This window comes from Oncorhynchus mykiss, chromosome Y (genome assembly GCF_013265735.2).
Source record: "Oncorhynchus mykiss isolate Arlee chromosome Y, USDA_OmykA_1.1, whole genome shotgun sequence".
Taxonomy (NCBI): Eukaryota; Metazoa; Chordata; class Actinopteri; order Salmoniformes; family Salmonidae; genus Oncorhynchus; species Oncorhynchus mykiss.
In genome coordinates, this window is record NC_048593.1 from 13,788,505 (window position 1) to 13,814,900 (window position 26,396).

Genomic DNA, 26,396 nt, shown 5'->3' on the forward strand with positions numbered 1-26,396 from the left:
TCTCTGCTTCAACTCTGGCCTCTCCTTCACAGTGCTTCCTCATCTCCTCAGTCTCATGTTTGTGTCTCTCCTCCCTCATTATCTCTCCTCTCTTTAGATGTCTCCAGCTTCATCTCCATCTCCTTCCTCTTATAAGACTCCATCTCCAGCTCTCTCTTCTTGTCCTCGCTCCTCTCTACTTTAACCTTTCTCTCCAGTTCAGTAGTTTTTTCACTGAGAGTTCAGATAATATCTCCCTCGTGCTCCTGGATCTGTCCCTCTATCTTCTTCAGAGTCTTGCAACTCCTTCTTAAACCTCTCTCTCATATATCTCTCCTCCCTCTGTTTCCTTTCCTCTCTTTCTCTCTGGATCTTTCCCTCCATCTCTCCTACCTGGGCCTCTGCCTCCTGGTAGGTCTGACTGCTGTAGAAGCTCTCTCTGTTTCCTGCCACTGTCTCCTCTACCTGCTCCAGCAGCTCTGGGACCTGAGTACCAAGGGCCCTGTCCTTAATGTTGAGGACATGATACCTGCTTCAGCAGCTCTGGGACCTGAATGCCAAGGGCCCTGTCCTTAATGTTGAGGACATGATACCTGCTTCAGCAGCTCTGGGACCTGAGTGCCAAGGGCCCTGTCCTTAATGTTGAGGACATGATACCTGCTCCCACACTTCTGTACAATCAGGATGTCCTGACTCCCCACTCAGCTCTCTCAAGCTGTACGTATGGGTGAATAGAATCCTCCCCCCCCCCAAACATCTCCTCTATTCTCTCCAGTGCCCCTCTCCCCCCCCACCCCCCCCCTGGAAGGCTCCACTAGTATGACCAAGAGGAGGTCGTGGGGTCCCAGGGCAGACAGATGGACGGCTAAACACGTGTACGCGACCAATAACATCTGCTAAACACGTGTACGCGACCAATAACATCGGCTAAACACGGGTACGCGACCAATGACATTTGATATGATTTGATAGTGTTCTCCAGGACTCTCTATTTCTCTCTACTGTATCATCCAGTTGTATTTGCTTGATGTTCTCATTCAGTTACTGTGTGGTTTTCTGCAGTCTGCGCTCTGTGTCCTTCAGTATATTATTCCTCTCCTTCAGTGTCCTTTTCTTTTAGGTTCTCTTCAAATTCCCTCAATGTCTTCCTCAACTCCTCTACTTGTCTGTCTTTGTCCTCGAGATTGTTTTTTTACTGCTGAACGTCTGAATGCTTCTTCTTCTTCCCAGCTTCAATGCTGCGGGAGAGAGAGCAATTAACATTTATGATCAATTCTCTCATCTCTGAACCTACAAATGTACACTGATGAATTTGTTTGACCAGAATTAAACTTCTCGCCACTAATTTTGTTAGTGGCGTAAATATATATATATGTAAATCGGAAGTTTACATACACTTTAGCCAAATACATTTCAACTCAGTTTTTCACAATTCCTGACATTTAATCCTAGTAAAAAGGTCCCTGTCTTAGGTCAGTTAGGTTTAAGAATGTGTTTAAGAATTTTAAGAATGTGAAATGTCAGAATAAGAGTAGAGAGAAGGATTTATTTCAGCTTTTATTTCTTTCATCACATTCCCAGTTGGTCAGAAGTTTACATACACTCAATTAGTATCTGGTAGCATTGCCTTTAAATTGTTTAACTTGCGTCAAGCGTTTTGGGTAGCCTTCCACAAGCTTCCCACAATAAGTTGGGTGAATTTTGGCCCATTCCTCCTGACAGAGCTGGTGTAACTGAGTCAGGTTTGTAGGCCTCCTTGCTCGTACATGCTTTTTCAGATCTGCCCACAGATTTTCTATATGATTGAGGTCAGGGCTTTGTGATGGCCACTCCAATACTTTGACTTTGTTGTCCTTAAGCAATTTTGCCACAACTTTGGAAGTATGCTTGGGGTCATGGTCCATTTGGAAGACCCATTTGCGACAAACCTTTAACTTCCTGACTGGAATGTCTTGAGTGTCTTGAGATGTTGCTTCAATATATCCACATAATTTTCCAGCCTCATGATGCCATCTATTTTGTGAAGTGCACCAGTCCCTCCTGCAGCAAAGCACCCCCACAACATGATGCTGCCACCCGCATGCTTCACGGTTGGGATGGTGTTCTTCGGCTTGCGAGCCTCCCCCTTTTTCCTCCAACGATGGTCATCATGGCCAAACAGTTCTATTTTTGTTTCATCAGACCAGAGGACATTTCTCCAAAAAGTATGATCTTTGTCCCCAATGTGCAGTTGCAAACCGTAGTCTGGCTTGTTATTGGCGGTTTTGGAGCAGTGGCTTCTTCCTTGCTGAGCGGCCTTTCAGGTTATGTCGATATAGGAGGCGTTTTACTGTGGATATAGATACTTTTGTACCTGTTTCCGCCAGCATCTTCACAAGGTCATTTGCTGTTGTTCTGGGATTGATTTGCACTTTCACACCAAAGTACGTTCATCTCAAGGAGACAGAACGCGTCTCTTTCCTGAGCGGTATGACGGCTGCATGGTCCCATGGTGTTTATACTTGCGTACTATTGTTTGTACAGATGAACGTGGTAGATTCATGTGTTTGGAAATTGCTCCCATGGATGAACCAGACTTGTGGAGGTCTCCTATTTTTTTCTGATGTCTTGGCTGATTTCTTTTGATTTCCCCATGATGTCAAGCAAAGAGGCACTGAGTTTGAAGATAGGCTTTGAAATACATCCACAGGTACACCTCCAATTAACTCAAATGATGTCAATTAGCCTATCAGAAGCTTCTAAAGCCATGACATGCATTTCTGGAATTTTCCAAGCTGTTTAATTAAGGCTAGGCAGAATACTGCCCCCTTTGGAGGAATTGCGTGCCCATAGTAAACTGAAAAAAACTCTGTCCAAAATTGCTAATATATGCATATAATAATTATTATTGGATAGAAAACACTCTAAAGCTTCTAAAACCGTTGGAATTATGTCTGTAAGTATAGCAGAACTCACAGGGCAGGCATTCTTCCAAACTAGTTTTGTGATCATGAAAGTTGGGGCAACTTTGACGTGATCGCCCCCACCCTTCCCAACCAGCTATGGATCTGGGGACACTTTCTATGTCTTCCACTAGATGTCATTCAGTAGAGCGTTTAATCGTTCAAATCCCGCGAGTTTTGGCTTTATGGGAGTGAATTGAGTGAGTGCCGCGAGAAAATACCTGTGCGTTAGGGCGCGAATTGGTCCCATCCATTCCTTTGTTCCAGCACTCCGGAGGAGAACTAACAATGACCGGTTGAATTGAAAATTGTTTTGTACGTTTAGAACATCCTAAAGCTTGATTCTGCACTTAGTTTGACCTGTTTAGTCGACATATAATATGTAATTTTGAAGTTTTGATGCGCAACTTTTCCGGACCAGAGGACATTTTGGGTGCATTTCAGCTCATATTGTTAGCAGATGCTAATACAAAGACACAAGACTTGAAACCAAACAATGTTTTGGGTAAGTATGAACCCTTCCAGTACATTCTGAACGAAGACCATCAAAGGTAAGGGAATATTTATGCTGAAATTGTGTGTTTCTGTTGACTCCAACATAGCGGAGAAATATTGCTTATATCTGAGCGCCGTCTCAGAATATTGAATAGTGAGCGATTTCTGTAACGTTAAAAAGAAATGTAACAAAGCAATTGCATTAAGAAGCAGTGTATCTTTCTAACTATATGTAGAACATGTATATTTAGTCAAAGTTTATGATGTCTATTTACGTTATCTTGCCGCGCTACCTATATTTTCTGCTGACATTTTTCAGTATTTTCTGAACATGAATTCAATGTAAATGGACATTTATGGATATAAATGGCATATTATTGAAAAAAAATATGTACTGTGTAACATGTCCTATTACTGTCATCTGATGAAGATTTTCAAAAGGTTAGTGAATGATTTATTTTTTAATCCTGCTTTTATAATTTTATATTTTCTGGGACAAAACGGCTGCCTCTTTTCTTCGTTTCGGTGGTGGTCTAATATAAATATGTGGTGTGTTTTCGCCGTAAAACATTTAAAGAATCTGACATGCTGGGTAGATGAACAAGGTGTTTATCTTTCATTTGAGGTATTGGACTTGTTAATGTGTGGAGGTTAAATATTTCTATGAATATTTTTGCGTTCCATGCGCCACGTTCCAGCTGAACGTGGGAGGGGTCGTTCCCAAAAGGGAACCCTAACACGTCATCAGGTTAAAGGCACAGTCAACTTAGTGTATGTAAACCTCTGACCAACTGGAATTGTGACATAGTGAATTTAAAGCGAAACTTGTGGAGTTGTTGAAAAATGAGTTTTAATGACTCCAACCGAAGTGTATGTAAACTTCCGACTTCAACTGTATATATATCCAGACGGATAAACTCTCCAAACAGGCTTCCCACATGGTCCTAAAGCACACCGTTGCATGGTCCTAAAGCACACCGTTGCATGGTCCTAAAGCACACCGTTGCCTCGTTTTGTATCACATTCCTATGATAAAACTCTGGGCGGGGGGCAAAAATGCAATTTTCCCAGTGAAATTTGCACCCCTGATTATAGACATGTTTGCACAGTGGCAACCCTATTGGCCTTCAGTGTGTGACAGGTTGGTGATTCTGAAGGGACAGCATCTGTAATACCAGCCCACTCATGTAGCGGAGGACACTTTTAGTAAAACACAAAGGGCCAGTGGAGTTGTGGAGGGTACATGCAGGTATAAGCCGTAAACCCAGTTATTTTTCAGTGGGCATTGCTTATACTGACTTCTTAATCGCTATTGACGCAAAAGTAGTGTAGTGGAGGTATACGACTTGTCAATTATGTAGTGCAATGGAGAAACCCTGCACAAAGTAGCCTGCACAATCGCAAAGCCAATGAAAAAAATATATATATTTTTACATGTGATCCACAAAATAACCTAGTTTCAGCGGAATATCACCTGCAGGCTGCAAGTGTGCAGCGCTCAGCTGGTTTTGGCATGGAACAGCTCACAAAAGAATGGCATCTGTAGCCGGTAGGTTAGGAAAGATGTTTCAACTTATGAGATCTACCAGAAAATGCTAACTAAGGCAGCAATGGGTATGCAAACCATGCATTGAAAATGTTTAGTGCAAAGTGTTGGTTAGTAGGGTATTTGTGATGCGCAATTGTCATCATGCCTGTTTGCATCAGGGGCGTAGAGGGACAGAGGCTTACTCACTGGGGAGACAGGCCCCAACAGGCCCACCCACTCAGATTGATGTGGTTTAAGCATTGTTGTGGACATAGACAAATTAAAACAAAATATGGTCTATAAAAAAAGGGAGATTGAGAGTGAAAATCAGACAAATCTATATGAAAACGAATTAAAAAACAAATTCCCAGTTAACCTTTCTGATCTCCCCATCCCGGATCCGGGATCGTGAATACAGACTCAAGCTCATTACCATAACGCAACGTTAACTATTCATGAAAATCGCAAATGAAATGAAATAAATATGCTAGCTCTCAAGCTTAGCCTTTTGTTAACAACACTGTCATCTCAGATTTTCAAAATATGCTTCTCAACCATTGCAAAACAAGCATTTGTGTAACAGTATTGATGGCTAACGTAGCATTTAGCGTAGCATTTAGCATTAGCATTCAGCTGGCAACATTTACACAAAAAAACAGAAAAGCATTCAAATAAAATAATTTACCTTTGAAGAACTTCAGATGTTTTCAATGAGGAGACTCTCAGATAGCAAATGTTCAGTTTTTCCTGAAAGATTATTTGTTTAGGACAAATCGCTCCGTTTTCTGCGTCACGTTTAGCTATGAAAAAACCCCTGTATCCAGGATTGTGTAAATCTATCAGCAAGCTCATTAGCATAACACAACGTTAACTATTCATGAAAATCGCAAATGAAATGAAATAAATATGCCATCTCTCAAGCTTAGCCTTTTGTAAACAACACTGTCATCTCAGATTTTCAAAATATGCTTCTCAACCATAGGAAAACAATCATTTGTGTAAAAGTAGCTAGCTAGCGTAGCATTTAGCATTAGCATTTAGCGTTAGCATTAGCGTTAGCATCCAGCACGCAACATTTCAACAAAAACATAAAAGCCTTCAAATAAAATAATTTACCTTTGAAGAACTTCAGATGTTTTCAATGAGGAGACTCTCAGTTAGATAGCAGATGCTCAGTTTTTCCAAAAAGATTCTTTGTGTATTAGAAATAGCTCCGTTTTGTACATCACATTTGGCTACCAAAAAAACCCGAAAATTCAGTCCTCAAAACGCGAACTTTTTTCCAAATTAACTCCATAATATCGACTGAAAACATGGCAAACGTTGTTTAGAATCAATCCTCAAGGTGTTTTTCACATATCTCTTCGATGATATATCGTTCGTGGAAGTGTGCTTTCTCTCCTGAATCCCAGGAGAAAATGCACGCACCTGAAGATTACGCACAAATTTAGACAAAGGACACCGGGCGGACCCCTGGAAAATGTAGTCTCTTATGGCCAATCTTCCAATGATATGCCTACAAATACGTCACAATGCTGCCGAAATCTTGGGGAAACGGCAGAAGGTCTAAGCTTATTCCTGTCGCATTCACAGCCATATAAGGAGACATTAGAAAACAGAGCTTCAGAAATTCTGCTCATTTCCTGTTTGATGTATCATCTTGGTTTCGCCTGTAGAATGAGTTCTGGGGCACTTACAGACAAAATCTTTGCAGATTCTGAAACTTCAGAGTGTTTTCTTTCCAAAACTGTATATTAATATATGTATAAGAATATGCATAGTCAAGCATCTTTTCGTGACAAAATATTGCGCTTAAAACGGGAACGTTTTTTATCCAAAAATGAAATAGCGCCCCTAGAGATGCAACTGGTTAATGCAACAAAGCAAACTTCATAAGAGGTTTTAAAAATAGTGTCACGAATCCCATTTCCTGAGTCTGTTTTTTGCCTATGTTCTGTCCTGGAGAGTTTTTCCGGCGTCCTGGAACGCACCCTGTCTGGTTGCCGGGCAATGTAGCCAGTTGGGGTTTCTGATTACCCGCACCTGTATCCCATCAGCTATCTGCACACCTGGTCCTGATCATCATCTCTCCTCTTCATAAGCCCGGACCTGACATCCATTCCCTGCCGGATCGTTAGCCATGAACAGTATGTTGTGCCAGAGTATCAGCCTCAAGTTGGAAAGAAGTTGTTTTGTTGTTTGTTACGTATTGCTTGCCTTGAACTTACCTCTGTTTGTTCTGTCTTCAGTTACTCACCCGGATCATTTACCCCATTCCCGCCTGGTCGTCAGAAGATTCCGCTTCCCCATTGGATCCACCTATTTACTCCCATCAACTCATCATCGCTACCCGCTACACCACCTGGATATATCTACCCATTCACTTGTAAATAAATACTCACCTTTTTTCCTACTCTCCTTGTCCTGGTCTGCTTCTGGGTTCGACTTTGAAGAATCGTGACAAATAGGTTCTATTTGACTCAACTTTCCATGATGTACACTTATTTTTTATTTAATTAGGCAAGTCAGTTAAGAACAATTTATTTTTTACAATGACGGCCTAGGAACAGTGGGCAGAACAACATATTTTTATATTGTCAGCTCAGGGATTTGATCTAGCAACCTTCTGGTTACTGGCCCAAAGCTCAAACTGCTAGGCTACCTGCCACCCCAAGGCACACTAAGGCATTTTGGCAGAATATATGCCTGCAGTTCAATGCATGATTCATATAATTCACCAATAAATTTCTTGCTAGTCCAAAAATATTACTATCAGGTTGTAAATCACAGCTGGAATTGTTTGCTGCACTGTTTCAGTTTTAATTACTAAATATTCGGGACAAAAACGGACGAACGTAACTAAGGCTGGGAATGTCATTTCAATCAAACTAGCAAAGGCAATCATCACAAGTCAGTCATAACGTGGGTAATAGGCTATTGTATCTATTTATGTACCAAGCTAAAAACACAGATCCTAACGTTAGCTAGATAGCTAGCTGCTAGGAGGATGTCATGTCATGCCATTGGAAGGGTGGATGAGCGACTGACTTTATCCCCTCATATTGTTCTTTGGTGACTAAAAACAGCTAGAGATGCAGGTGTAATTTGGTTAGCGAGTAAGAACTTGAACGACTGTTATACAGTTAGCATCTCTTGCATTCGCAGATTTACTCCAGCTATCTCCTCCAATTTCAGAGCACTCATCTGAGTGTGCCAGAGTGCTGAACAACTGCGGAATTTACGAAAGTGCAACGGGTTAATAAATGTAGGCAAAATAGTAATAGTTAGTCAAGAACGCTCTATGTGTAAATAACTCTGCTACGACAAGTAAATAAAATAAAATCAAAGTACATTTTATTGGTCACATACACATGGTTAGCAGATGTTAATGTGAGTGTAGTGAAATGCTTGTGCTTCTAGTTCCAACCGTGCAGTAATATCTAACAAGTAATCTAACAATTTCACAACAGCTACCTTATACCCACAAGTGTAAAGGAATGAATAAGAATGTGTACATAGGCAAGATGCAGTAGATGATATAGAGTACAGTATACATATGAGATGAGTAATGTAGGGTATGTAAACATATAAAGCGGCATTGTTTAAAGTGACTAGTTATACATTTGTTACATCCAATTTTTAATTGTTAAATTGGCTAGAGATTTGAGTCAGTATGTTGGCAGCCGCCACTCAATGTTAGTGATGGCTGTTTAACAGTCTGATGGCCTTGAGATAGAAGCTGTTTTTCAGTCTCTCGGTCCCAGCTTTGTACTGTACTGACCTCGCCTTCTGGATGATAGCGGGGTGAACAAGCAGTGGCTCGGGTGGTTGTTGTCCTTGATGATCTTTCTGGCCTTCCTGTGACATCGGGTGGTGTAGGTGTCCTGGAGGGCAGGTAGTTTGCCCCCGGTGATGCGTTGTTCAGACCTCACTACCCTCTGGAGAGCCTTATGGTTGTGGGCGGAGCAGTTGCCGTACTAGTCGGTGATACAGCCCGACAGGATGCTCTCGATTGTGCATCTGTAAAAGTTTGTGAGTGTTTTTGGTGGCAAGCCAATTTTCTTCAGCCTCCTGAGGTTGAAGAGGAGCTGTTGTGCCTTCTTCGCCACGCTGTCTTGGTGGGTTGGCCTTTTCAGTTTGTCCCTGATGTGTACGCCGAGGAACTTAAAACTTTACACCTTCTCCACTACTGTCCCTTCGATGTGGATAGGGGGGTGCTCCCTCTGCTGTTTCCTGAAGTCCAAAAAATGGTCAGAGTGAGGTGTTCTCTCATTTCTGTCTGGAAGTAGCTAACGTTAGCTAGCAAGCTAGCCAATTAGCTTGGGTGCTTGGTTGGGGCAAGCACACATTTGGCAGGCAAGCTGCAGAAGGATGAGGAGGCTGCAATTCTCCATCGTTTAGCACTGCAATTTTGACGGCAGACTAGCTGAAAAAGTTTGAGAGTGTTTATCTAATGTTCCTTTGTTAGATTTTCGCTCATCTTGCTCTGGCTAGGATTAGTTGTTGATCTTGTTGTTGATGTGCATAACTGAGGAAGAGAGAGCCTACCTTTTCATGGTTGTTAGAGCAATAGGACTGTAAAGTTCCCAAATGTACATTCAGGTGTATTTTGTGGCTTTTGGCGAATGCGTTCTAATGATCTAAAGTCAAGCTGTTGCTACTGCATGTAAACACACAGTCCAGTTCAATGATGGTATATTGTTTGTTTGTATATAGGTCTACTGTATTTCCAATTGGCTATAGCGCACCCACTGGTCTGTGTACACTCCGTTCCTGGACAAGACAGATGTTTATTTTGGTCTATTAATTGTACAAACGCACAGCCGCTTTCCCACTCTATATTGCAATAGAATTTTCACAAATTCCTTAGTATACATAATTCTGAAACATTCTAAGAATTTAGCAAACATGAAACTTACCATATCTAAGTGGACTGTACAAAACATTAGGAACACCTAATGGGGGTACCGAGTCGTGCGGTGGTACAAGTTTGTCGAGGTAATTCATACATGTCGGGAGGGTAATTCGTACATGTCGGGGGGGGGGGGGGGGGGGGGGGGGGGGGGGGGGGGGGGGGGGGGGGGGGGGGGGGTCAATTCAAATAGTCCGGGTGGCCATTTGATTAAATGTTCAGTAGTCTTATGGCTTGGGGGTAGAAGCTGTTAACATCTTATTCGATATAGGGGGCGCTCTTTTAATTTTTGGATGAAAAACGTTCCCGTTTTAAACAAGATATTTTGTCACGAAAAGATGCTCGACTATGCATATAATTGACAGCTTTGGAAAGAAAACACTCTGACGTTTCCAAAACTGCAAAGATATTGTCTGTGAGTGCCACAGAACTGATGTTACAGAAAAAAAACTGATAAAAATACAATCAGGAAGTGCCGCATTTTTTGAAACCGCCTCATGGCAATGACTCCTTATATGGCTTTGGAGGAGCTAGGAGTCAGCTTACCTTTTCCACGTTTTCCCCAAGGTGTCTGCAGCATTGTGACGTATTTGTAGGCATATCATTGGAAGATTGACCATAAGAGACTACATTTACCAGGTGGTCGCTTGGTGTCCTCCGTTGCAATTATTGATTGCGAAACCGACTGCCAGGAATGATTTTTCATCGAATAGAATTGTGAAAAACACCTTGAGGATTGATTCTAAACAACGTTTGCCATGTTTCTGTCGATATTTGGCGTTGTAAGTGACTGCATTTTCGTTTTTTTTTTTCTTAGCCAAACGTGATGAACAAAACAGAGCTTTTACACAAATAATATTTTGGGAAAAAATGAACATTTGCTATCTAACTGAGAGTCTCGTCATTGAAAACAACAATTTACAAAGGTAAATTATTTTATTTGAATGCTTTTCTTGTTTTTATGAAAATGTTGCCTGCTGAATGCTAGGCTTAATGCTATGCTAGGCTATCAATACTCTTACACAAATGCTTGTGTAGCTTTGGTTAAAGCATATTTTGAAAATCTGAGATGACAGTGTTGTTAACAAAAGGCTAAGCTTGTGTTTCAATATATTTATTTCATTTCATTTGCGATTTTCATGAATAGGAAACGTTGCGTTATGGTAATGAGCTTGAGGCTATGATTACGCTCCCGGATACGGGATTGCTCGACGCTAGAGGTTAAGGAGCCTTTTGGTCCTAGACTTGGCGCTCTGGTACCGCTTGCCGTGTGGTAGCAGAGAGAACAATCTATGACTTGGGTGACTGGAGTCTCTGACAATTTTTTGGGCCTTCCTCTGACACCACCTAGTATATAGGTCCTGGATGACAGGAAGCTTGGCCCCGGAGATGTACTGGGCCGTAAGCTCTACCCTCTGTAGCGCTTTACGGTCGGATGGCAAGCAGTTGCCATACCAGGTGGTGATGCAACCGGTCAGGATGCTCTCAATGGTGCAGCTGTAGAACTTTTTGAGGATCTAGGATCTAGAGGATCTAGCCAAATCTTTTCAGTCTCCTGAGGGGGAATAAGTGTTGCTGTGCCATCTACACAACTTTCTTGGTTTGTTAGGACCATGATAGTTTGTTGGTGATGTGGACAACAAGGAACTTGAAATTCTCAACCCGCTCCACTACAGCCTTGCCGATGTGAATGGGGGCATGTTCATCACTCCTTTTCCTGTAGTCCACGATCATCTCCTTTGTCTTGCTCACGTTGAGGAAGACGTTGTTGTCCACCACACTGCCAGGTCTCTGACCTCCTCCCTATAGGCTGTCTCATCATTGCCAGTGATCAGGCCTACCACCGTTGTGTCGTCAGCAAACTTAACGACGGGGTTGGAGACGTGCTTGGACAGTCATGGGTGAACAGAGAGTACAGGAAGAGTCTAAGCACACACCCCTGAGGGGCCCCCTTGTTGAAGATCAGCGTGGCAGATGTGTTGTTGCCTAACCCTACAACCTAGTGGCAGAGTGTCAGGAAGTCCAGGAGCCAGTTGCAGAGGGAGGTGTTTAGTCCCAGGGGGCTTAGCTTAGAAGCTTTGTGGGCACAATGTTGTTAAACGCTGAGCTGTAGTCAATGAACAGCATTCTCTCTTAGGTATTCATTTTGTCCATGTGGGAGAGGGCCATATACCACACCCCCTCGGTCCTTATTGCTTAATTATATCATAGTGACTTACTATTAGTGGTTCTATGTCTCCCGAGCTATGCTATCTTCCCTGCAATAAAACTTATGTTTGCATCATTCCAACAACTATTCATCAGATTGTCTCTCTGTCAGGCACGCACACAAACATCTATTCCTCTTTCTCCACTCATTGTTTTCAAACAAGAGTGCTCTCATTCTTTTTCTCTCAAATACAGTGTAACGGTTTTCTTCTTCCTCTTCTGAGGAGGAGTAGTAGGAAGGATCGGAAGACCAATGCGCAGCTTGGTACGTGTTGATGGTATGATTCTCAATCAGAGACAACTAACAACACCTGCCTCTGATTGAGAACCATACCAGGCCAAACACAAAAACACCACATAGAAAAAGGAACATAAGACAACCCACCCAACTCACGCCCTGACCATACTAAAACAAAGACATAACAAAAGAACTAAGGTCAGAACGTGACATACAGACGACACAAACAAGATTATTTTTGCAGTCCTCCCTGTTGTCTGGATTAGAAAGTGAAATACACTGATCTCCTCTTATGGTCTTCACATCCTCCACTTCAGATGATAAATGGTTTATTTAAGTCCACAATGACCCTCTATTCATGAAACACCTACTGTACATGAGTATGTACAGACATACAATGCATTCAGAACGTTTTCATACCCTTTCACTTTTTCCACGTTACGTTACAGCCTCATTCTAAAATAGATTCAGTTGTTTTTCCCCCTCATTTTTAATCTACACACAATATCCCATAATGACTAAGCAGGTTTTTAGAAATGTTTGCAAATGCATTAAAAATATAAAAAGGAAATATCACATCAACATAAGTACTCAGACCTTTTACTCAGTACTTTGTTGAAGCATCTTTGGAAGCGATTGCAGCCTCAAGTCTTCTTGGGTATGATGCTACAAGCTTGGCACACCTGTATTTGTGAAGTTTCTCCTATTCTTCTCTGCAGATCCTCTCAAGCTCGGTCAGGTTGGATAGGGAGTGTCTCTGCACAGCTATTTTCAGGTCTCTCCAGAGATTTTCGATTGGGTTCAAGTCCGGGCTCTGGCTGGGCCACTCTAGGACATTCAGAGACTTTACCCAAAGCCAGTCCTGCGTTGTCTTGGCTGTGTGCTTATGATCATTTTCATGTTGGAAGGTGACCCTTTGCCCCAGTCTGAGGTCCTGAGCACTCTGGAGCAGGTTTTCATCAATGATCTCTCTGTAATTTGCTCTTTCCCTCAATCTTGACTAGTCTCCCAGTCTCTGACGCTGAAAAACATCCCCACTGCATTATGGTGCCACCACCATGCATCGCCGTAGGGATGGTGCCAGGTTTCCTCCGTTCAGGCCAAAGAGTTCAATCTTGGTTTCATCATACCTTTCACCTTTACTTAGGTACTTCTCTTCTCAGGTAATTCTCTTCTCAGGTACTCCCCCCCCCCCCCCCCCCCCCCCCACCCCCTCACTCTGTAAGTCAAGTATTAGTAATACTACTTAGCAATATTAGTAGTAGTAACAGGGTTCTCAAAGGATCCGGGACAAAGGACCCCCCCCCCCACCCCCCCCCCCCCCCCCCCCCCCCACACACACACACACACACACACACACAGTAGCCTGTAGATACCATGACGGGTGTTATTGGAGATCGCTTACCTACTGATGATGAACAACCCGTTTATGTTGTTATTGAAGCTTATGTACAACTGTGAGATACTCAGCAGCACTCAGTTATGGTCAAACTGGGCCCCCTGCGCAACAGAAGAGCACATTAGCCCTGTAACTCTAAGCCAAAACAGTTGTAACACACATACACACACACACACCGAATGGACAGCTCCACCCTCTGTCCATCTTGACAAATGACACCGATGTAAAAAAAAATCTGTAATACAAGTACCATGGTTGTTAGATAATGTAAGCCTTTATTGAATACATGTAGATCCCAGTTTAACCTAAACCTCTTTAGACTTTAGACATGGCACATGTTAACGTTTCCTCATCAAGATAAACTACATCAAGGACAGGTATTTAGTAAATGGTTTAACACACACCTCTATCTACGTATTGTCTATAGCAGGGCTATTCCAACCTGGGCCTAAAGGACTAGTAACTTCAGCACTGCTGGTTTTCATCCCTCCCTCCTCTGATCAGGGACTGATTCAGACTTGGTCAATGGATTCTCTGGCCGATCAAATACGTTCTTGTTCTTTCAGGGTCTAGACTGGGTGAGAAGAGAAACCTAGCAGTACTGTGGAGGGACCTGGAGGGCCTGGAGTTGAATAGTCCTGGTCTATAGCATGTCTGTAGCTATGTATAGTACAGTCCTCTCACCACTGGCATGCCCGTCACAACTACCCAGAAGTCAACTCAGAAGAAGGGACGGACACCTGCCCACAGAACAACCTGACAACAAGGACCTCACCAGAATGATACATTCACTTTTGACCCAGATTAACATAGCAGCTCCTCCACAGAAGAACAGCAGCAGGGATGTAGTGGAGCGGAAACAAACGTTTAAAAAAATGGTGTTTATTATGTTGTTAGCACACCTGGCTATTACACCAATTAGCATGGTTAGCATTGGTGCTTACGTTACTCGATCCTCTACGCCTGTCATCTCGGCCGGCATTCAACGCATAGCCACCTTTATATATTTTTTACCACTACATCCCTGTAAGCAGAGACACAAAAACAGCACAGCAACAGAAATATTTTTGTAGCACACATGCAAAGTTTCCTATTTTAACAGAGGTGTAGTTTTAGGGCTCTATTCAATCAGATCCGCGTAGCGGTTGTTTTGGCGGAGGTGGAACTGCGTTAGAGCTGTCAAATCCACAAGCGGCTCCTGGCATTATACCTAAAATGGACATTGCCATTGGCTGCAAGGAGTCGCATTAACATAAATGCTATGCAGCCTTGTTTAGAAATTGGAACACAGGAATTTTAGATGTAATCTACCCATCAATTAGGCTGACAGAAATCCTCATTTGAATTCATGATTTTTCATTCTGAGCATAATTATTTCTGTATAGCCTATACTTTCTCGTTTGGAACTTCCAACTCTGATCGCAAAACAGCAGTGGATGTTTTGATGCTGCCAAAACATCCACTATGCTGGTGTCTGCTGTCTCCAGTTAACATTTGATCTGATTGAATCTAGGCCTTAGATCTAGGCCTTAGAGTTTGTTTCACACAGAATGATGTGAGGAGGGATAGACGGCTGCAAATTATGCCGTTGGATGAGCTGACAGACATAGAAACTCATTAACAAACCAATCAGACATTGCAGTGAGTTAAATCAACTCATCAATATCGACCCCAACCCATGGTTGGAAAACTAAAAACTTATAATAAACACACACACACACACCCGATATCATACACACACACATGCACACACATATTGTACATCTACACTATACATTCCTGGTCAAAAGCAAAAGCATGCACTGCAACACTGCCAATATACTCCTGCAGTTCCCCCACAAACTATACATTTAGATAATCGTATGGATACCTAGAAAGTAATCCATGTAAACAAGTAAAATGGGTGAAATATCCCTTTAACATGACAAGCCGGAATCCTTCATTGACGCTTCTCTAGTTCGGATTCTATCCTTACAGAATCAATATTTTGTAACATAGTAAAACTATGGCACCTAGGCTGACTAAAGAACGTATCTTATCACCTATCTTGTGTTCACGTCCGACCCATAGCACTGAGGGTAGCAGCAATATGTACCTTTGATTAAACTCAGGCTACGTTTACAATCAACCTGGTCTCAGAGCATTTTGTATTATTCTGTACGTAAATCTGAAAACACTATGTTACGTTTCCTATGGTATGTATTCATTTGTGGATGACCATCACCTATTTCATATGATATGTTACAAATTATACAGTGCCTTGCGAAAGTATTCGGCCCCCTTGAACTTTGCGACCTTTTGCCACATTTCAGGCTTCAAACATAAAGATATAAAACTGTATTTTTTTGTGAAGAATCAACAACAAGTGGGACACAATCATGAAGTGGAACGACATTTATTGGATATTTCAAACTTTTTTAACAAATCAAAAACTGAAAAATTGGGCGTGCAAATTGGGCGTGCAGCCCCCTTAAGTTAATACTTTGTAGCGCCACCTTTTGCTGCGATTACAGCTGTAAATCGCTTGGGGTATGTCTCTATCAGTTTTGCACATCGAGAGACTGAAATTTTTTCCCATTCCTCCTTGCAAAACAGCTCAAGCTCAGTGAGGTTGGATGGAGAGCATTTGTGAACAGCAGTTTTCAGTTCTTTCCACAGATTCTCGATTGGATTCAGGTCTGGACTTTGACTTGGCCATTCTAACACCTGGATATGTTTATTTTTGAACCATTCCATTGTAGATTTTGCTTTATGTTTTGGATCATTGTCTTGTTGGAAGACAAATCTCCGTCCCAGTCTCAGGTCTTTTGCAGACTCCATCAGGTTTTCTTCCAGAATGGTCCTGTATTTGGCTCCATCCATCTTCCCATCAATTTTAACCATCTTCCCTGTCCCTGCTGAAGAAAAGCAGGCCCAAACCATGATGCTGCCACCACCATGTTTGACAGTGGGGATGGTGTGTTCAGCTGTGTTGCTTTTACGCCAAACATAACGTTTTGCATTGTTGCCAAAAAGTTCAATTTTGGTTTCATCTGACCAGAGCACCTTCTTCCACATGTTTGGTGTGTCTCCCAGGTGGCTTGTGGCAAACTTTAAACAACACTTTTTATGGATATCTTTAAGAAATGGCTTTCTTCTTGCCACTCTTCCATAAAGGCCAGATTTGTGCAATATACGACTGATTGTTGTCCTATGGACAGTCTCCCACCTCAGCTGTAGATCTCTGCAGTTCATCCAGAGTGATCATGGGCCTCTTGGCTGCATCTCTGATCAGTCTTCTCCTTGTATGAGCTGAAAGTTTAGAGGGACGGCCAGGTCTTGGTAGATTTGCAGTGGTCTGATACTCCTTCCATTTCAATATTATCGCTTGCACAGTGCTCCTTGGGATGTTTAAAGCTTGGGAAATCTTTTTGTATCCAAATCCGGCTTTAAACTTCTTCACAACAGTATCTCGGACCTGCCTGGTGTGTTCCTTGTTCTTCATGATGCTCTCTGCGCTTTTAACGGACCTCTGAGACTATCACAGTGCAGGTGCATTTATACGGAGACTTGATTACACACAGGTGGATTGTATTTATCATCATTAGTCATTTAGGTCAACATTGGATCATTCAGAGATCCTCACTGAACTTCTGGAGAGAGTTTGCTGCACTGAAAGTAAAGGGGCTGAATAATTTTGCACACCCAATTTTTCAGTTTTTGATTTGTTAAAAAAGTTTGAAATATCCAATAAATGTCGTTCCACTTCATGATTGTGTCCCACTTGTTGTTGATTCTTCACAAAAAAATACAGTTTTATATCTTTATGTTTGAAGCCTGAAATGTGGCAAAAGGTCGCAAAGTTCAAGGGGGCCGAATACTTTCGCAAGGCACTGTAGCTAGCTGGCTAACATTAGCTAGGCTAGGAGTTAGGGTTGGGTGTTAGGGTTAAGTTTAGGGGTTAGGTTAAAGGGTTAAGGTATCAGGAATCAAGGTAAGACCCAGATGCATACTGTCGAAGTAACACTGTTTATTGTAGTAACTGGGCAGGCAAGACAGGTCAAGATAGGCAGGGGTCGAAAATCCAGGGTAAGGCAAAGGTACAGGACGGCAGGCGGACTCAGGGTCAGGGACAGGCAGGGTTCAGTAATCCAGAGGTGGAGCAAAGGTACAGGACGGCAGACAGGCTCAGGGTCAGGCAGAGAGGTCAGGACGGTGGGTACAGGTTCAGGACAGGCAATGGTCAAAACCGGGAGGACTAGCATGGTCGTTATTAGATATTACTGACTGGACGGAACTAGAAGCTCAAGCATTTCGCTACACTCGCATTACCATCTGCTAACCATGTGTATGTGACCAATAACATGTGATTTGATTTGATTTTAGCAACGAGAGGCTGGGAAACGATAGGAGCTGACAGGAAAAAACGCTGGTATACTTGAACGAACAAGACGAACTGGTAACAATCAGACAGAGAACACAGGTATAAAAACACAGGGGATAATAGGGAAGATTGGCGACACCTGGAAGGTTGTGGAGACAAGCACAAGGACAGGTGAAACAGAACAGAACAGAATAGAAACAGGGCGTGACTTAAGGTTAGGATTAGGGGAAGGGTTAGCTAACATGCAAAATAATTACAAAGTAGCTCAAAAAAATTGTAGTTGAAAAGTTGCTAATTAGCTAAAGTTGTCCGTAATGAGATTCAAACTCGCAACCTTTGAGTTTCTAGACGTTTGTGTTATATGCCAACCCATCCACCCCGATGAACCACCCTACTTTAGTTTTTGCCTTAAAACTTATTATGGCTGCAGGGGCAGTATTGAGTAGCTTGGATGAAATATATGTATATATAATATATGCATATTATTATTGGTATTGGATAGAAAACACCCTGAAGTTTCTAAAACTGTTTGAATGATGTCTGTGAGTACAACAGAACTCATATGGCAGGCAAAAACCTGAGAAGAAATCCAAACAAGGAAGTGGAAAATCTGAGGTTGGCCGATTTTCAACCCAGCCCCTATTGAATACACAGTGGGGTATGGATAAAGTTGCACTTCCTAGGGCTTCCACTAGATGTCAAACGTCTTTAGAAACTTGAATGAGGCTTCTACTGTGTTGTGGATGGGAGCTCTTTGAGTCAGTGGTCTGGCAGAGAGCCAGGTCCTGGTCATGCGCATTTCACATGATAGCGACCTGCGTTCCATGGCTTCTCTACAGACATAGGAATTCTCTGGTTGGAACTTTATTGAAGATTTATGATAACAACATCCTAGAGATTGATTCTATACTTAGTTTGACAAGTTTCTTCGACCTGCAATATACCTTTTTGAAGTTTTCGTCCAACGTTCGGATGGACCTGCACAAGCGTTTGGATTTTCGTACTAAACGCGCTAACAAAAGTAGCTCCTTGAACATAAATAATGGACATTATCGAACAAATCAAGCATTTATTGTGCAACTAGGATTCCTGGGAGTGCATTCTGATGAAGATCGTCAAAGGTAAGGGAATATTTATAATGTGAATTCTGATTTCTGTTTACTTTATTTTCTAATCGTTTGTGGTGCTTCGCTGTAAATCTTATTTGAAATCGGACACTGTGGTGGGATTAACAACAAGATTAACTTAATTAAAACGGTATAAAATGGAATTTTAATTATGAGATTTCTGTTGCTTTGAATTTGGCGCCCTGCACTTTCACCGGCTGTTGTCATATCGATCCCGTTAACGGGATTGCAGCCCTAAGAAGTAAGTAACCATCGGTCTTATGTAACCCTACCAAACGTGACATATCATATCAAATCAACATATCATACTAATTTGAGTGTCCCAGATTTACATTTACCATGTTAGGTCTAGTCTATGAGACCAGGCTGCTACAATGGCTTTTTCATATATCATCCCGTTAAAATCCACCTGCTTTCTGCTTAAACACATAGTTTTAGTTTAATGTTATATCAACTCAGCAACAAATAACCTAAACACGCATAAGCAGATATTACTTTTCTGTTTATGGATTTAAATTAGGTTACACACCAAGATGGTGAAACTGACAAGCTAGCTCACAGGTGATTGCCTATATATCACACACACCCGCAGACACACACACACACACACACACACACACACACACACACACACACACACACACACACACACACACATTAGAGCGAAAAAGAGAAGAACTACATACTAGAGCGAGTTTCATAAGAGAGAAAGGTTGGAGGGAACGAGGCACGACATTTGAGAAAGGCCATCGAGTTTTGTAGAGGGTAAGCTACCATATGAGACAGGCAGCATGGCAGAGAGAGAGAAGGATAGAGGGTTGGAGAGAGAATCACAACAGAAAGAAACAGAGAGAGCAAGGTAAGGAGAGAGAGAGAGACAATGCGAGAAAGATAAATGGAAAGACAGAGAGAGAGAGAGTGAGAGAGAGAGAGAGAGAGAGAGAGAGAGAGAGAGAGAGAGAGAAAGAGAGAGAGAGAGAGAGGTAAAGATAAAGAAAGAGTTAAACAGATACAAAGAAATGGAGAAGAAGCTATCGCTAGCAGCTCAGAGGTTTCTTACTGAATAAATTCCTTTTGACAGAGACCCACAGCAACAGAGAACAAAACCCTAAGCTGTCCCACAACACACACACACACACACACACACACACACACACACACACACACACACACACACACACACACACACACACACACACACACACACAGTTTTCTTTAGAAATGTAGCTGCTGATTTTGCTGTAACTTTTGACGACACTAAAAGCTATTTCTTCCTATTTCTATTTTACTATGGCCATGTTTTTCTTGCAATTGGAGCTGGGGTTGCAAAAGGCTTGAACAAACATCACGAATAACTGACTATTTTGAAAGGAGAAATCACGCCCCACTCTGAAGTGTACAGCACTTCTTGGCATTTTGGTTTGAAGTACAAGATAGCACAGCAGCGGCACAATAAATAACATTATTACATTATCGAGAGACAAATTAACAAACAAACAAGCAAACAAATGAATGCCCATATTGTACAGTCAAATCGGAACTGAAGACAGAGTACAGTCTGTGAGTGATTGGTGGTGCAGCCTTTTACACACGTGTGTTCCGTGTGGCAACCATTGGTGTTTCTCTATTTCCTTATTTGAACATGCTGTAACAAGGCCTACATAACACTGTCTTAAAACATGTCAGCTTATGACAACCGACTTTGTACTGTTACGGCGTGTACTATTGTTTAGCTTAGCTAATTGGCTAAGCATGAAGCTGGCCAGATAGCATACTTGAATGCCAGCCCAGATATGTAGTCCTTATGACAGCGTGTTCAACAAAAGCCTAACCGGCACATGAGTGAAGGCTGCTGGGTAGTGTATTTCTACATCAGGACATTGCCGCGTGTGTCAGGCAGCCGTAGCCCCACCAGTCCTCCTCCCACCAGTACAGTCGATGCCAGCAGGATGGGGATGGCCTTAGTGATGCCAACCAGAGAGCCGAAGATCAGGTTCCCCATCACCGCTGCCAGCTTACACATGGCATTGCAGAAGCCGAAGCCTGTACCCCTGGAGAGGAGAGGAGGAGAGAGTCAGGGTACGTGTGTGTGTGTGGTTGTGTGTGTGTGTGTGTGTGTGTGTGTGTGTGTTTGTGTGTGTGTGTGTGTGTGTGTTCTATCCACCTCCTGTCTGTAGGGTAAAGCTCAGCAGTGACTACATCCAGGGAGTTCCAGGCTGATATACTGAGGCCGTTATAGAGACACAGCATGAAGATCATCATAGACTCACTGGTACCAAACCACAGGAAGAAACAACTGATGCCTGACAGCACCATGGAGCCCCCTGAAGGACAAAACATGCTATTACACACAAGATCACAAAAACATGAGATGTCATTTGATAACGCATTACAAATACATACTCTTTTTGGTGATGATTGTTTTTCTTCATTTCACAGCAATGTCAAACTCCAGTGGGGTAGTCATGCAATAAAAACTCTGTCTGAATTCCAAAGACATACTCTGTATGAAGTAGAATTTCAAAAAACGTGTACAATTGAAACAGTCCTACCCAGCATGCTCAGGCGCCCTATCTTGTCCATGAGAAGGGCGGAGACTATGTTGCCGGGCAACACGGCGAGGGTCCCCAGGAAGTTGACAAAGTAGACCCAGTAGGCGCTGTAGTCGTCGTCGAAAGTCATCTGACAGCCCGTTTTGTTGTGATGAAATGAACTGTTGATTACCCTCGACCCAACCAGCTTAGAATCGTCAATATCTGGAGAGAAAGACATGGAGACGAACAGAGAATGAAGAGTACTAATTTGTCTCCTTTCTGTGCTTTTTGTCTGGCAGGTGGATTTTGTTGCTGTGGTTGAACCCGTTGTGGTTGAACCCGCGGCAGGTAGCCTGGCTGGTAGGAGCGTTAGGCCAGTAACTGAATGGTTGCTGGATCGAATCCCCGAGCTGACAAGGTAAAAGTCTGAAGTTCTGCCCCTGAGCAAGGCAGTTAACCCACTGTTCCCTGGATGCTGTGGATGTTGATTAAGGCAGCCCCCCCGCACCTCACTGATTCAAACGGGTTGAGTCAAATGCGGAAGACACATTTCAGTTGAATGCATCCAGTTGTACAACTGACTGGGTATCCCCTTTTCATAAGGAACGTCAGTAGGCCGGCCTATAACTCTTTTATTAACTTGTGTTTGCCCCTTATCATTCACAAATGGTATCACCCTGCCTCTTTGCCTCAATAACTTCTCTTGATGAAGGGATGAAGGGAACGGTGAACAGGGGGTGGGAGGGGGGTAAAAAACATGGTTAATCAGCAAAAACATCCCAGGTCTTTTAGGGATAACTACGTAACTCCCCTCGGATCGAAAAAAACTATTAATACACATAAAAGAGACCTCTCTCCCCTCTCCTTCCATTACCACACCCTCCCTCCCCCATTCCTCTCTCTTTGGTCTCTGCTCCCAGGAGGAGTGTCACTGCTAGAGGCAGTAAGACTACATTTCCCATGTGGCTTTTGCACCAAGCTGACACGCCCAAATTGTTTTCATGTTCAGCTGTTTCCTAAAGGCTGAGGGGGAACCGTTTCTAAACCGGTGTCAGCTGAACTGCACCGTGATTGTTTACAGTCCCCCAAATTCACTACTCCCTCAGAAACACTTGGTGTCCTGGAGGTGTCGTCTGGTTCAACCATTAGTCAGGTTCTCTTATAATTAAATTGCACTCTACCTGAACCTTACTTCATAAGAGCTACGCAACAGTCATAACGATGATATGACATACAGTACCAGTCAGAAGTTTGGACACACCTACTCATTCAAGGGTTTTTCTTTATTTTTTAAAATTTTCTACTCTGTAGAATAATAGTGAATACATCAAAACTATGGAATAACAGGTGAAGCTGTGGTTGAGAGAATGCCAAGAGCGTGCAAAGCTGTCATCAAGGCAAAGCGTGGCTACTTTGAAGAATCTCAAATATAAAATATATTTTGATTTGTTGAACTCTTTTTTTGGTTACTACATGATTCCATATGTGTAATTTCATAGTGTTGATGTCTTCACTATTATTCTACAATGTAGAAAATAGTACAAATAAAGAAAAAACCTTGAATGAGTAGATGTGTCCAAATGTTTGACTGGTAGTGTATGTCATAAACAGTATTATAAGACAGCGTGAACCAAGAACTTTAAAGCAGAATGTTTCATTTGGTGACCCTCTGTCTATCAAATGGGATTGAACTTAATGCCACAGGAGCCCATGTGTGTGTAACGATCATTGCAATGCCATTGTAGCTGGTGGACACGGCTCGCTTTCTTTGTCAAGCACAATGAACAGGAAGCAAAGAGGCAATCTCAGCAGGGGAAATTCAAAGGAAAAGCTATAACTGCCTGAACCCACTCTTCACTCTCCTCTACAACCTGCCTCTGGCACAATACAGAGAAAGAGGTGTCTGAGAGAGAGAGAGAGAGAGAGAGAGAGAGAGAGAGAGAGAGAGAGAGAGAGAGAGAGAATAGAGATACGGGGTAGAGAGAGAGAAAGAAATAATCGAGATACGGGGTAGAGAGAGAGAGAGAGAGAGAGAGAAAGAAAGAATAGAGATAAGGGGTAGAGAGAGAGAGAGAGAGAGAGAGAGAGAAAGAATAGAGATACGGGGTAGAGAGAGAGAGAGAGAGAGAGAGAGAAAGAAAGAATAGAGATACGGGGTAGAGAGAGAGAAAGAAATAATCGAGATACGAGGTAGAGAGAGAGAGAGAGAAAGAAAGAATAGAGATACGGGGTAGAGAGAGAGAAAGAATAGAGATACGGGGTAGAGAGAGAGAGAGAAAGAATAGAGATACGGGGTAGAGAGAGAGAGAGAAAGAATATAGATACGGGGTAGAGAGAGAGAGGAGAGAAAGAAAGAATAGAGATAAGGGGTAGAGAGAGAGAGAGAGAGAAAGAAAGAATAGAGATAAGGGGTAGAGAGAGAGAAAGAATAGAGATACGGGGTAGAGAGAGAGAGAGAGAAAGAACGAATAGAGATAAGGGGTAGAGAGAGAGAAAGAATAGAGATACGGGGTAGAGAGAGAGAGAGAAAGAATAGAGATACGGGGTAGAGAGAGAGAGAGAAAGAATAGAGATACGGGGTAGAGAGAGAGAGAGAAAGAATATAGATACGGGGTAGAGAGAGAGAGGAGAGAAATATAGAGAGAGGAGAGGAAGAGAGTTATGTCCGAAGCAAAATAGGGTTTCATGAGAAGCAGGCAGGGGGACACCTCATCTATAACATGGTAGCTGTGAGGAAGAGACGTGAGTTACATTTCAAGTAAATAACCAAGTGTGTGTGTCGACTCACCTGTGTTATAAAAGAAGGCTTCTACGAAGCTGCAGTTCTTGAATAATGAGCCTACTGTTGACACATCATCAAAGTAACAGTTCTGAAACGTGGAGTCTATGAAGGTGACGGACTTCAACTTCATGCTGATGAACCTAGCGAGCCGGATATGAGATTAGGACAGAAGGAGAGGAGGAGAGGAGAAGAAAAGAAGAAAAACAAGAAGAAAAAAGAAGAATGCAGAAAAAAAACAACATTACACCTTCAACACTTATTTATGGTCTACACACACAAAGCTGAGGAGCTGAGATTGTAATCAGGCAAATAAACGATTTATGATATCCTCTCCAGCAGCCAGCGGTGTGAGACCACTAACTAGGAGCCAAGCCTGGCCTATACGCTGACTCAGCCCTTTCTATCCGCGAGATAAGGAGACGTGTTGAACTGGACTGGGCTGGACTGGACTGATTTAAGACTTTACAAAACAGAGACAGGTCCACTGGCCAGTATTGTTGATGCACAAAAAAAAGTGCACACACACAAACACACACTCGCGCGGTGTTGAGATGAACAAAGTTAATCTCTCACGTATTACAGCTCTAATCGATTGTTTTTCCGTTCTGAGGTAACCATGGTTTCTAATGTAAGCAGTGTAGTACGTCAACACGGTCCTGTGATATTGTGTGTCGGATATATCCCAGCATGCCTGTCTCTTATCCACCCCCACAGCTACTGTATTACGATACTGCCTCTCATCTAATCTAATATATGTGTGTTGTGTCATGTTGTGTTCCAAGATAAGATACAGAGGAGAAGCATAATACAAATATACATTGAGGTGTCTCCTCTGGCCTCTGAAAGAGGCAATGATAACCTTGCCATAGAGAGAGAGAGGGAGAGAGAGAGAGAGAGAGAGAGAGAGAGAGAGAGAGAGAGAGAGAGAGAGAGAGAGAGAGAGAGAGAGAGAGAGAGAGAGAGAGAGAGAGAGAGAGAGAGAGAGAGAGAGAGAGAGAGAGAGAGAGAGAGAGAGAGAGAGAGAGGGAGGGAGAAAGGCAAAGAAGGAGTGAGAGGAGAAGAGGGAGTGAGAGGGAGAGAAAGAGAAAGGGAGGGAGAAAGAGAGAGACAGAGAAGGAATGGTTGGGAGGAGGCGAGGGAGAGAGATGATGTTTTTAGTAATTTCCTGGAGGCGGTGTAGATAAAGGAACGGTGTGTTGCTTACGGGGATGACGGATCACACTGCAGACATGGAATGAGATAGGCTACTTTAAATATATTATCATTGGAGAAACTGGGGGTTCTGAGAGAGCCTGTTGAACACATTAGAGACAGTCCCTTTAAGAGAGTCTGTTGGTTACAATGCCTGGCATTGATGAAGACTCCGTTGATGTGTGTGTGTGTGTGTGTGTGTGTGTGTGTGTGTGTGTGTGTGTGTGTGTGTGTGTGTGTGTGTGTGTGCGTGCTGACACAGTACCTGTCGTTGACGAACACTCCGTTGGTGTGTATCTGGTTCTCCAGGGTGAAGTTAAAGGTGAAGTCTTCTATACGTTCGTTGTTGTGAGTCTGCACTCTGGAGGCGTACTCATCAGACTGAAGGTGATGGATGACATCAGGGAACCACACTGATAGGCCGTAGTACCTGCACAGGAAATTACATCATCGTAACTTGTTTTGTTTCAACGTTGTTCATTTGAAAAGTAGTGCAATGTATTATTGATGCTAAGTGGTTCCTTTAGCTATATTGAACGAAAATATAAATGCAACATGTAAAGTGTTGGTCGCATGTTTCATGAGCTGGAATAAAAGATCCCAGACATTTTCCATATGCACAAAAAGCTTATTTCTGTCTAAATTTGTGCACAAATTAGTTTACATCCCAGTTAGTGAGCATTTCTCCTTTGCCAAGA

The 26,396-nt window shown here is 42.6% G+C and overlaps 1 protein-coding gene across 2 annotated transcripts in view; it reads right to left on the bottom strand.

Annotated features, from left to right (window-relative positions):
- Window positions 1–18,902: 18,902 nt before the first annotated feature.
- Window positions 18,903–26,396, bottom strand: part of LOC110509327 (synaptic vesicle glycoprotein 2C) — a 62,464-nt gene continuing 54,970 nt past the window's right edge. Inside the window, exons 8-12 of one of the 2 annotated variants that reach the window (XM_036968061.1) lie at window positions 25,964–26,128; window positions 24,514–24,647; window positions 21,744–21,947; window positions 21,356–21,515; window positions 18,903–21,242 (exon numbers count right to left, since the gene is read on the bottom strand). In XM_036968061.1, the coding sequence (XP_036823956.1) occupies window positions 21,059–21,242; window positions 21,356–21,515; window positions 21,744–21,947; window positions 24,514–24,647; window positions 25,964–26,128 (847 nt within the window). In that variant the 3' untranslated portion in view covers window positions 18,903–21,058. The remainder of the gene's footprint in view (window positions 21,243–21,355; window positions 21,516–21,743; window positions 21,948–24,513; window positions 24,648–25,963; window positions 26,129–26,396) is intronic. The other variant, XM_036968060.1, reaches the window with a different exon arrangement.